We start from the raw sequence: 11,720 nt of genomic DNA, 5'->3' as shown, positions 1-11,720 counted from the left end.
GAAAAAGGCTTGGCTTTTTTATTCACGCCAGAAAACATTTACTCAAAATAGGAGCTCAAGTGGTTGTTGGTCATGGCACACATGCTGGGTGTGACATGCTTTTATGGGTCAGAGTGTGTGTATAAAGCTGATATGTGGCTTTGCCGCACCCTGATTGGCAAAGAACCATGAAAGACGCAAACAATAAACAACACTTTGACTTTCAGTTTATAAATCTATATTAGGATCTCAAAGCTCACACACATTCTTCACTTGAGGTTAGTATCTCTATGAAAGAGATAATGAGATAAAGTACTTTGTTGAAACCCAGTGGAGACGTGGAGAAGGGTAAGAGAGGAGAAAAAACATTATTTCTGGCACAGTTCAAGACGACTTTATTTAAAATTGCAAAGTTGGGCATTGACCTTGGTGGAGGATGAACTTTCCGAGTGTCATCCTACTTCAGGAAAGGTCACCACAATACACTGAACTATATCAATACAGTCATTTTATTAGGTACCCTTTGCTAATACCAGTTGGACCCTTTTTTTTTTTTACCTAAAGAGCAATATCAGTTCTTTGCAAAGCTTCAACAAGGTGTTGGAAACATTCCTCAGAGATTTGTCGGCTGCACATACATGATGAGAATCTCCTGTTCCACCACATCCCAAAGGTGCTCTATTGGATTGAGATCTGATGACTGTAGGGCTGTTTGAGTAGAGTGAACTCATTGTCATGTTCAAGAAACCAGTGTGAAATGATCTTAGTTTTTTGACATGGTGTGGGATCCTACTGGAAGCAGCTATCAGAAGATGGTACACTGTGGTCATGAAGGGATGGACATGGTCAGCAACAACACTCAGGTAGGCTGTGTTGTTTAAATGAGACTCAGTTGCTACTAAGGGGTCAATAAAATACACCCCACGCCATTACAACACCAACAACCTAACAGAAATTTGATGTTAATTACACAAAATTCTAACCGTAACATAAAAATGTTGCAGTAACTAAGTGCAAAACACTTTATACCAGAGGTGGGCAATTAATTTTCTGAAGGGGCCACATGAGAAATATTCATTATATCTCTTTATAGGCTTATTGATCAAGAAATCCCTCAAACAAGTAATAAGAACAGATTAAAAAAATTATTGGACTGCCTCTGACCTCCCTAGATGATCTTTTTAGGACCTGCTGCCCCTTACGAACAAACAATATTCTGCAGGACAAAACACACCCGTCGTACAACCTTTTCTTCGTACTTCCATTCAGCAGGCGTTAGAAAGTCCTCAAAGTCCATACCACCAGGTTGCGCAACAGTTTTTTCTCAGGACCATCACAGAACTCAACAGACTCCACCTATCCTTGGCAAGAACAACTTAATTTAATGTAAGTATTTAAGCTTTTGTGTAAATAGGTTTGTGTGTGAATGCTGGTACTGATCACACAAGAAAATTTCATTTTGCTGTAGTTTTTACAATACTGTGCAATGACAATAAAGGTGACTCATAATTCTGAATCTATGTGCCCTCCACAACAGTTCCAGTTTCTCATGTGGCCCCTAGGGAAACTTAATTGCCCATTCCTGCTTTATACAGTGGTAATAACACAATAAAACCTATAAAATAGTTCAAATAATACAAAATAGATGGAAATTAACTGTCACTGCTGCGGATCTGTTTTACATACAAGCAATATTGTCAGGCTTAAGAAGAGATGCTAAATGATTCAATTCTAGAAAAACAAGCAAAAGAAGTCAGAGTTCCCAAACCAGAAGATCTCAAGTGTCAAAGTCAGAACATCTCAGAGGAAAAGCCCAAAAACTGAGCAATGACATCATCCTCGGAAGTCTGTATACTGCAAAATACTGTGTTTGAGAAACAGTTCCATAAACCAAAGCAGAGTTAGAGTAGTTATAGTCTATACTCTGCCCCTTAAACTGGCTTCACTGGTTGTGTGGGATTCACTTTCATAATAGAGGTCCAAAACCTGTGGCTCACCTATTATATGCAGTACAAGATTGGAGTAGGTTGATAGAGGGGATGAGGCTGGCACATGCCGTGTGGGCAGTTTCTTTGCCTGCCATCAGAGGGTATCCGTCTGGTTCACAATCTCCAGGATGTCGCCTCTTCTGAAGGTGATGCCGGCATCGGCGCAGGGGAAGGCCGGGTCCTGCTGAGGTCATGGCCAGTCATGGCCCATACGTACAGCTAGCAAACAGAAACACACAAAACAAATTTTTAATAGTGTGAATATTTTTATGTGAACAGAGGCACTTACCTTTGACATGTACCCTTCAGCTACAATAAAACTAACATGTTTAATAAATAAATTAAAAAATATTTAGTAATTGGTACTCATTGCTTTCAATCATGTCTCCCATGGGAAGCTGACATAACTTAAAAGTACAACAGAGTCACTTCTTCAGTTTAGCAAAACTAAATATTTATTGTTAATTTTTAAAAATTATTTTTAATTAAACAAAAGTCAAAGATCTGGACATTGAAAACGTAAAAATATGTCACTTTTTTTTTTTTTTTAAATTAAGGCATCTGAATACCTCAATTGAATTGATTACTGCTAATTTAACAGTGAGTTTCTTCAGTTTAACAGTATTTTCTTGGCATCCACTAATAACACACTGCAATGTCTATTTAAGAAATATGAAAATAAATAATTTTCAAAAGAATATTAAATGCTAAAGACTAAGGATGGGAACTGATAAGAATTTAGCGATACCAATTATCAATATCATTTAACGATTCGATTCCTCATTGATTCTCTAACTGGCTGGTTAGGGAATAAAATATAGTACAAATGGTTTTGGTTACAGTAACTTTTTAATTTCAAGTATACATCAACAATTTGTATTCGACTCAAACAAAATTAAAGCTGGTTTAAAAAATAAAAGTTCCTCTGTCAAATGAACACTTTAACATAAAATCCAACTGCAATTATGAACTTTTGCAAATTAACAGTTTTTGAGCGAAAAATTTGCATGTTTTTTTATTTCAGAAAGGATACAAGATCTCTCAGTTGGGGTGGAGAAGGCTTGGACACAGAGACACTTCTCAGCTAAAGTTGATAACATTGGCAATGAGTCCTTCTTCATCCACCACCAGACTGTGGCACTGTCCTTGATTGGAATGGGAAAAAGACCTCTATGCAATTGGACTTCTTGATCCACTCTCTGCTGCAGAAGGATGGGCAGTCTCTGGCCACAGGTCAGACTTTTTTCACTAAACACAGCAAGCGTGGACATGTAATGCTTCAACATCAGCACCAGAAACTCCTCTGCATGTCCTCATTGCCAATTCTGCCAAGTCTGCAATATAAACAAAAAATAATAAACACATTTTAATATGTTAATATGTTTAAGCAACCAATTTTTATATACCCCAAAGATTATATACTTCTCCTTCTTGATGGGCTTTCTTAGGCAGAGGTCTACAGCTGCAGTTTGGATGGCTGAAAACTGCTGACAGAATCTCTCCATCATCACAAACATGATGTTATCATTTTATATTGATCCTAATCTGTTGATTTACATTTTGGCTGACTTTTATTCAAGTATTTAAAAAGTATTCATACCAAGAAGTTACTGCTTCTCCTTGAGGATTACTCTTGCCATGTGGGATCTCTTCATCCATACGATCACAGAATGAATCCTTCCTGTCCAGTTGGAAACTGTATTGCAGCTGTACAGCTTTCGGTGTCCAAGATTTAGTGTGTGTGCAAAACGTGGCAGCTTGATAAATTTCACCTTCTTCACAGCTACATCCATGTATGCCACAACCTTCTCTTTTACTCCAAACTCCTCCAGGATTTCTCTGCCACAGATGTCCCCATCTGTGATTCATAGACTGCCTTATTTTGAGGACTTTTTCCTTATTCTGGCCTCATCTGACATAGTACCAACATTACAGTGAGGTAATGGTCTTGAGTAGAACTTGTCCATCCATCAGCTGTGATGACTGCCTTTGTGACATGTTTCAGATCTGAGATCAGATTGCGCTTTTAAACCTCATACCAAACAGGGACCAAATGATTTGTTAAACGGTCTCTACTTGGGGGATGGTATTTTGAATTGAGAGTGTTTGTCATCTCCCTATAGAGAATCTATCTAGTAACTGCCCAGTGACACTAATTGAACACATGTGCCTAATAAAATGGCCAGTAAGTGTGATTCAGTGTGTTCATTATTTTTAAAAAGCAGCAGTTTTAAAATCCATATTAGCTAAAACTGTAATGATAGGCCTGTTAAAGGTGTTCAAGTTTAAATACCATGTTACTCCCTCCTTAATCTTTAGTGTTATTTAGAAAACTGCAAAGGCACAAAACACACAAGTTACATTTTATTACAAAAATAAAAACCTCTGTTACTTTTGGTTTGTCTTACATTGCATCATTTGCAATTAATTGCCCAAATAATAGAATAACATGTGTTCTGCAGGCACAGAGCAGTCAGATATGTCAGGAAGCACATCTCCCATAAGCTGCTGTTGGTCTCAGTCTGCAGACGGTCCAGACTCTGTTCGTTTCAAACTGCTGCTGTTCTCCGCCGCCTCGAGAAGAGCCTCCTTCTCTGTGTGTTCAAGTATATCAGAGATCAGATCATCGAGAGCCTCCCCACCTCTCATGAACTCCTAAAAACAGACATGAAAAAACACACAACATTGATTTTTACCCTTGAGCTGAAGTAGATAACACTGGCTTCAAACCTAACCTTGATGTCCCTCGTTGTATATCCGGTGCGGTGGTCTGTGACACGATCCTGACTGAAGTTGTAGGTACGAATTCTCTCTGACTGAGAGCGTGTGCCCACCTGTTTTTAGACACAGAGGAACAATGACAAAGTTGGAAAAGAGAACAAAAATCTGTAACATTCACAGATTATGTTTTCCTGCTTCACCCACCTGCTGCTTTCGTGCTGTATTCCTCTGTTCAGTCTCTTTACCCATCATGCCTTGGTAGAGCCTGGCTCTCAACATGCGCATGGCCGTTTCTCTGTTTTGCAGCTGAGATCGAGTCTGCTGACACTCTGCAGTTATTCCTGCAAAGAGGAAAAGACCTGCTGTATCTGCTTTATGTGTTAAGTGATGCATAAATGGATCATAAATGTATTAGGCAAACTTTAGATGACAACTCAACATTAAAATTTGATCCCTTTGGGTTCCAAAAACACTAACATGGCAACACACAAAACAATGAAGCTTCAAATCATGTGGCCATACAAGTAGGGCAGTCAGGTGATGTACACTATATTGCCAAAAGCATTCACTTGTCTGCCTTCACACATGTGTGTTGGAACAGGAAGGGGCCATCCCAAACTCTTTCCATAAAGTTGGAAGTATGGAGTTATCCAAAATGTCTTGGTATGCTGAAGCATTAAGATTTCCTTTCACTGGATCTCAGGTCCTGAAAACCAAACCCACACCATAATCCCCCCTCCACCAAACTTTACAATTGGCACAATGCAAGTACTGGTCTCCAGGCAACCGCCAAAGCCAGACTCATCCATCGATTCGTCAATCCAGAGAACACGTTTCCGCTCTAGAGTCCAGTGATTTACACCACTGCACGTTTGTAGAAGCAGTCTGCATGGTGCTTGATTTTATACACCTGTGGTCATGGAAGTGATTGGAACACCTGAATTCAATGATTTGGATTGGTGAGGCAATATAGTGTAGCTCACTCAGTTATCATTCTCTTTCAAAGGTGTCAAGGGACAACTGCCTCCTCGAAGTGACTGGTCTGTCTTAGACAGAGGTGGTGGAGGAGCTTCCATGATTGGTTACCACAGAGAGCACCTCCCATAGTGTGTGAGTGAGGTTTGAAAGAGCACATCACAGTGGCTACATATTTTATACAATCTTTGAGGAAGCAAAACGGCATGGTGGTACAGTTTACCTGTCGGAAGATGAACTACGCGCACTGCGCTGTCTGTTGTGTTAACACTTTGCCCCCCAGGACCACGAGATCTGAACGTGTCAATTCGAAGATCCTTTGGATCGATGTGGACTTCAAACTGCAAGCACCAAAGATAAAAACAGAGATGTACTGTTTAACCATTCCAGTAAACAAAGAGAAGTCATAAAAAGAAAAAAACGCAGTGTACCTCAACTGGCTGAGGCAGGATGATGACAGTCACGGTTCCTGTGTGGATTCGCTGCATCCTGGAGGAGAGCCCCACCTCAGGGATCCTTTGAACCCGGTGGGTTCCTCCTTCGTGCTTCAGGTGCCTGTACACGTTCTCTCCAGCTATTCTCACTGCTGCATGGTGCAGACCACCTGAGAGACACCGTTCATGCAGCTGTAAATGTTTTGGTAGGAGGTTTATGTCCACTGATCACCACAAGTTTAAATTTCTACTCTAATCCACACATAGTCATTCAATCCCATGATGAGTGAGTTGGAACTAATAACAAAGACACTCGGGGGGGGGGATGCAGCAGGAACTATTTATGAATGATACAGAAATACAAAAATTACCTTACCATACTCTGCAGGTGTGTAGTTCAACACCTCAAAGTCCCAGTTTTTGTAAAATGCAAAACCCTGGTACATGTCAAACATTTCTTTGGTGAACTGCTGACAAATGTCACCTGAAACCACACATGAGAAAGTATAACACTTATTTTCCATAATAACACTTATTTGCAGTATTTTACTGTGAATTGTATTTGAATTTATAAAAACAAATTCAGAGTTTTGCTTTCCTTCATACCTCCTGTTGTCCGCCCTGATACGACCTCCAGCAGAACATTACTCGAGTCAAGAGGATCAGTGGGGATAAGAGCTTTGATTAGCTGCGGTAAAAAGAAAACCTCATGAACAAACAATGGTCCGTCACACACTTCTGCATTAATTAGCTGTGTCTTTTGGGTTCTTACGTCTCTTCTTAAAGCCAAAATCTTGCTGGAGATTTGTGCTTCCTCCTCTTTTAGCAGCTGGGTCAGATCTTCATCTTCATCTTTGGTGCCAGCTAAACCTGCCATGAGTAAGGAAAATAATTTGATTTATTGTGTTTAAGAATGCAAAGTAAAACTGTGCTCACACAAAGCAGCAAATACATGTGGTATTTAAATAGTTAGAAGACCTCTGGAGATTGGACACCTGAGAAACACGTTTGATGGTTTTCTGTGGTTTGAGAGGTGTGTTTATAAAGCTGTACATGTATATATAGTAAGCTTAAAAAATCCTACTCACCTTTTAGAAGTGAACTGACCTCTTCGAGGTCTTTCTGAGCTTGTTCAATGCTCCTAAACACACTTGCCAGAGGCAGCAGCTCAGTGTGCTTCTTTGTGAGCCCCTTTCTGTCTGACTCACTGAGGTATGCATGCTGTAGCTTCTTGCTCAGGTCTCTGTGCTCCTCCATGAGCTGCTCGAGATACACCTGAACTGACTCGTTCTTGTACAGCTCCCCCAGATCACTGTGAAAGAAGCGTTTAAACATTACTCTGCCCCAGTGTGGCACGTCTGTCCTTTTAGCATGTTTCACACTGGCGTGTCCCACAAGTGTCCGCCATCCTCCTCTTCTTACTTCGCTGCTGTAAAGTACACGGGTACACAAAGAGCACAGTCTGAGGCAACGCCTGACAAGCATTTGACTAAATTTAGGCGGTGACAAGTGAAGTAAAATAATGCTCGCTAGTTTTATTTTTGTGTTTACATGCGAGACTGCTGCTGGCTGTAAGAGAGACCGGATATAGTTTGACGTGGAGAAAAAGTGAACTGTGGGAATCGGAGTCGTATTGTATCAATGGTTAGGTTACATCCCGCTGCTCATTTTTCTAACTGTACTTTTATTGATTCCCTTGCAAATAAATTAATAAAAAGTAAACTAAATAAATACTTTCGTTTATATTGTAAATGAACATATTAACTTAACACCATATTAGCTTTATTTATTTAATCTTTTTAAGTTAGTTGATTTCACATTTTTCTAGGGTTACTTGAAACCCAAGGATAAAAATGGCATGCTGTCATTGCTAACTATCAGACATAAACAGTATAGAAAATTATAAGCTAGCAAGTCAATATGCCAAACTTTGGGGTCAGTGAAGATGGTAAGATGTTTTGTTTGTTTTTGGCAATACAGGAAAGTAAATATATGTCTGCTTAATTGTTTAAGCAACTGTACATAACTTAAACTGTAACAAATAAATAAATAGAGCTGATGTTAGCTTTGTTAGTCTAGCATAAGCTACATAGCTAATTAATGTTAGCTCAGAGTAAGTAAAGAAGTTGGTGTTTGCTACCTTTAAAAGCCTAATATTTTATTGTTTTATGTGATCAGTGGCATCCATTTTAAAGAAATAAATAACCCCTTGGCTTAAACTTTGCCAATGAAAATGAAAATTTGGCTAAATTGGCAGCCAGGTAGTTATTTTATAGACTTTCACAAAGTGATTCTCATGATTTCCAGGACCGCCTGGGTTTTCGTTAACCAAGGCAGTGGAGGATGTGAGTCAACATGGCTATACCCAGAAAGAGGCCCTGAAAGAGAAACAGAGGACACTCAGTACCCTGCAGGTTCATCTCTAACCCTATTCCCCTACAACACTGATTAACTAAATGCAAAACACGTTGGGCAATTATTTTTCTGAAGGGGCCAAATGAGCAATTTTTTATTTTAGCTTTTTTACAAGCTTTTTGATCTGCTCCTCCACAGTCCCGCTTTCTTATGTGGCCCTTCGGAAAAATTAATTGCCCATTCCTGCTTTGTACAATGGTAATAACATAGTATAACCTATAAAGTGGCTATCATAATACAAAATGATGGCATATTAGATCGATTTTTTTTTTTTTACCATGGACACATTACTCAGCCTACTGAGCACAGTTCTGTGCACCCAAAGAGCCAGGAAAATCCGTTGTCTTGTCCCAGAACTATACTATATGTATAATGATGCAAATATAACCGTCAGAGTAACTAAGTCATAAAATGTTACATAAAGAGACCTAATTAACCAAAATGTGCCTCAAATCCACCACAAAGAGGTGTCAAATGATCAAAAAGAGTCACAAAATATAATTAAAAAAACACAATGGGAGAAAATTGTCTAGAAAGTGAAGTAAACATTTATTTGCATAGTTTGTGGCTTTCTTTATGACTTAATTGGACTTTTTGGTTTGCCTTATTTTCCAGGCAACTCTGTCAGAGCTTGAGAGGAAAAACGAGGGCATAGACAAGGACCTGAGATCAAAAGTGAGAGAAATCCTAGTGCTGGAAAGTGAGATGGAGCAGCTGGAGCAGCAGACCAAACTCCTTCATGATCGCTGTGTATCCATCAGCAAGGAAAACACAGAACTCCAGATTCTGATAGGTGAGGAGGAGGAGGTTGCACTAGTGGCGCTTGCAGGGTTCAACGCTTACCGAAGTAAGATGGAAGGCCACAGGGCAGCTGTTTTGCATGCAGTGAGCCAGACAAAGGCCCATAACGAGCTGAAGGAGAAGAAAGAACTAGTACAGATGCTGAGAAAGCAAAACGAGGAGCTGAAGGAAGATTTGAACAATCCAAATGGAAACACAGTGCAGATGGCAAAGGTGGTCTCTTCATTTTAATCATAGGGATCTTTTTCAGAGATCTTCAGTATCCATAACTATTATATGCTCATGTGTGCAGAGAGAGATTAAAGCTCTGAAAGAGGAGGTCTCCCTGAAGATAAAGACTATATCTGAGAAGAGACAGCGGCTCCAAAAAGAGTCTGAGATTCATGCCCAAATAAAGAAAGACATAGAGGTGTGTAGACTTACCCAACAGAAACCAGGGACATCTTATGAGGCTGGCATTTGTTCATAAAACAGCTAAATCACCTAGCTAGAATTTGTATCAAGACATGAGTTATGTTTCAGTCTGAAAGAAAGCATCAACAACATCACTTTTCCCCCTTCCTCAGATCCAGAACAGGCGCTATGAAGCCATCATGAAGCGCCTACGCTGCCAGCTGAGCAGGGCACAAGCCAACCACAGGTAGAAATACTATAAACATGTGACAGTAGACATGCTACAAATAGCTCTAAATGCCAGAAAAGAGATGATTGATGTCCTGCTTCTAAATACTAAAGGCTACTAAGTTGTGCCTACTTTCCCTTAGGCAAATGTCTGATGATATCTACCACATGAGGAGACAGCTAGCCGAGCTCAGGAGTCAGCAGCAGTCATGACAACCATAAGCAGTCAGTGGTCATCGAACTGTAGTGTCAGATTAATGTGGGTTAATTGTTCTGTTATTGAGATAAATGTACACCAGTTGTTATTATGAGTGTGTTAGTTTAACAAGGAAGGAGCATTCTTGTTACTGAAGTTAAACAACAGGGGGCAGCCGTGACCACTGAATGCCTGACTTTATCTGTTTGGCTTTCTTGCTTTATGCCAGATATTTATACAAGAGTTATTGCTGAATGTGTTCCTTGACATGTGCAAGTTTTCTTTTCTTGTTTTTTCCCTTTTCTCAGATGAAAAGCATAAATATGGAAATGAAAGGACCGTGTCTTGTGGCTCAGCATCAGCAGGGGCGTGGGATGGGATTTTAGGTCAGGTGGTGTTAGTGAATCAGTTCATCCACAACAGTAACCCGAGCAAAACACAAGCCAAATGTCCACTGTAACTGTCAGTGTGGCAGTGCTGCTTTGGTACACCCTGTCCCAGCTTCTGCCTGACTGGGCCACTTGACGGTTCTGAGGCGACAGTCCCACTGTCAGGTTAACAAGGGCGTGACTGTGCTACTTCAACCATAACGCAAAAGTAATTAAACAATGAAGCTGCCTTTTCAGAAGATGAAATCACATCAGAATGAATTGAATCAGCCTCTGAGAAACCCCATAACTTTATAACTCTACACTTTTCACGTCTGAGTTGTGTCCTTGTGGGTCTTTTGCATTTTTTGAACAGCTGTTCAACAAAGCTCAGAGATGTTGCTGAGAGGTGGATTTTTATGAGCTAAAGACTAGATTACAGCAAATTTGATTAAGACCCAAAGCTTAAATAGAAGATTCTGTTCAGAGTTTTAAAAAAAACACCACAAAGTTTTAGCCACAAAGATGTTTGCAACATTTAAGACCAATAATTTCATGAAATATTTGTGCAGCGGTTGTAGGTATGTGTTGTCTCACCTACAGCGTTAACTTGTAATAAGTAAGTGTGCAGGAAGTCTGGTTCAGTGTGCGTGAAGTCAAGGACATTGTCTGGTTAACTAAAGGTTGAGTTTCATCCAACATACTGAGTTTCATTCAGCAGTACTGCTCTATCTGAATGGCTTTGTTAATTACAATGCTGCAAAAAAAAAAGAAAGAAAAAGTTTTGAGCCACCACAGCAATCTATCAGAAATACAGCATATAAGGCAAAAACAGAGTTTGTACACTTCTAATGAGCTTGAAAGTCAATATTTGCTTTGACCACCTTAATTCTTCAGCACAGCCTGAACAGCTTTCTTGCCATGTCTTTAAGTAGTCTTCAGGAATATTTCTCCAGGCTTCTTGAAGGACATTCAAAGCTCTTCTTTGGATGTTTTGTTCTGTTCTCTGTCAACATGATCCCACACTTCTTCAATAATGTTGAGGTCCGGGCTCTGGTGAGGCCAATCGATGACTGATAGTATTGCACTGTGTGTTTTTCTATCCAGGTAGGCTTTTACTACATTAGCAGTGTGTTTAGGGTCATTGTCAATCTGAAAAATGATGCGGTTACCAATCAGATCAGTTTTCCAAATGGTACTGCATGGTGGATCAAAATCTGAT

General features: G+C 39.8%; 2 protein-coding genes and 1 long non-coding RNA gene across 4 annotated transcripts; 2 read left to right on the top strand and 1 right to left on the bottom strand.

The window, feature by feature from the left end:
• Positions 1 to 4,318: 4,318 nt before the first annotated feature.
• Positions 4,319 to 7,741, bottom strand: LOC120736390 (peptide chain release factor 1, mitochondrial-like). 2 transcript variants are annotated; one of them, XM_040036565.1, is made up of 10 exons: positions 7,649 to 7,741; positions 7,186 to 7,533; positions 6,870 to 6,967; positions 6,704 to 6,785; positions 6,474 to 6,581; positions 6,095 to 6,267; positions 5,887 to 6,004; positions 4,893 to 5,029; positions 4,703 to 4,801; positions 4,319 to 4,622 (listed from the first exon to the last, which is right to left on the bottom strand). In XM_040036565.1, the coding sequence occupies exons 2-10, from the start codon at positions 7,430 to 7,432 to the stop codon at positions 4,485 to 4,487; spliced, it is 1,200 nt and encodes a 399-aa protein (XP_039892499.1). In that variant the 5' UTR covers positions 7,433 to 7,533; positions 7,649 to 7,741; the 3' UTR covers positions 4,319 to 4,484. The 2 variants fall into 2 exon arrangements, with proteins under 2 accessions (XP_039892499.1, XP_039892414.1); XM_040036480.1 differs by having other exon boundaries at positions 7,186 to 7,719.
• On the top strand, positions 5,702 to 6,440 carry LOC120736935. The gene is made up of 2 exons (XR_005696649.1): positions 5,702 to 5,798; positions 5,947 to 6,440. It is a non-coding gene; the product is annotated as an uncharacterized LOC120736935 (long non-coding RNA).
• A 23-nt stretch (positions 7,742 to 7,764) lies between the features above and the next one.
• On the top strand, positions 7,765 to 10,990 carry LOC120736736 (coiled-coil domain-containing protein 122-like). The gene is made up of 6 exons (XM_040037048.1): positions 7,765 to 8,045; positions 8,405 to 8,511; positions 9,128 to 9,526; positions 9,606 to 9,722; positions 9,880 to 9,953; positions 10,078 to 10,990. The coding sequence occupies exons 1-6, from the start codon at positions 8,018 to 8,020 to the stop codon at positions 10,145 to 10,147; spliced, it is 795 nt and encodes a 264-aa protein (XP_039892982.1). The 5' UTR covers positions 7,765 to 8,017; the 3' UTR covers positions 10,148 to 10,990.
• The last annotated feature ends 730 nt before the right edge of the window (positions 10,991 to 11,720 follow it).

Source organism: Simochromis diagramma, unplaced genomic scaffold, assembly GCF_900408965.1.
Source record: "Simochromis diagramma unplaced genomic scaffold, fSimDia1.1 OVJJ01000411.1, whole genome shotgun sequence".
In the NCBI taxonomy this organism is placed as follows: Eukaryota; Metazoa; Chordata; class Actinopteri; order Cichliformes; family Cichlidae; genus Simochromis; species Simochromis diagramma.
Note: the sequence above shows the minus strand (reverse complement) of the source record. Positions and strands in the feature narration are given on the sequence as shown.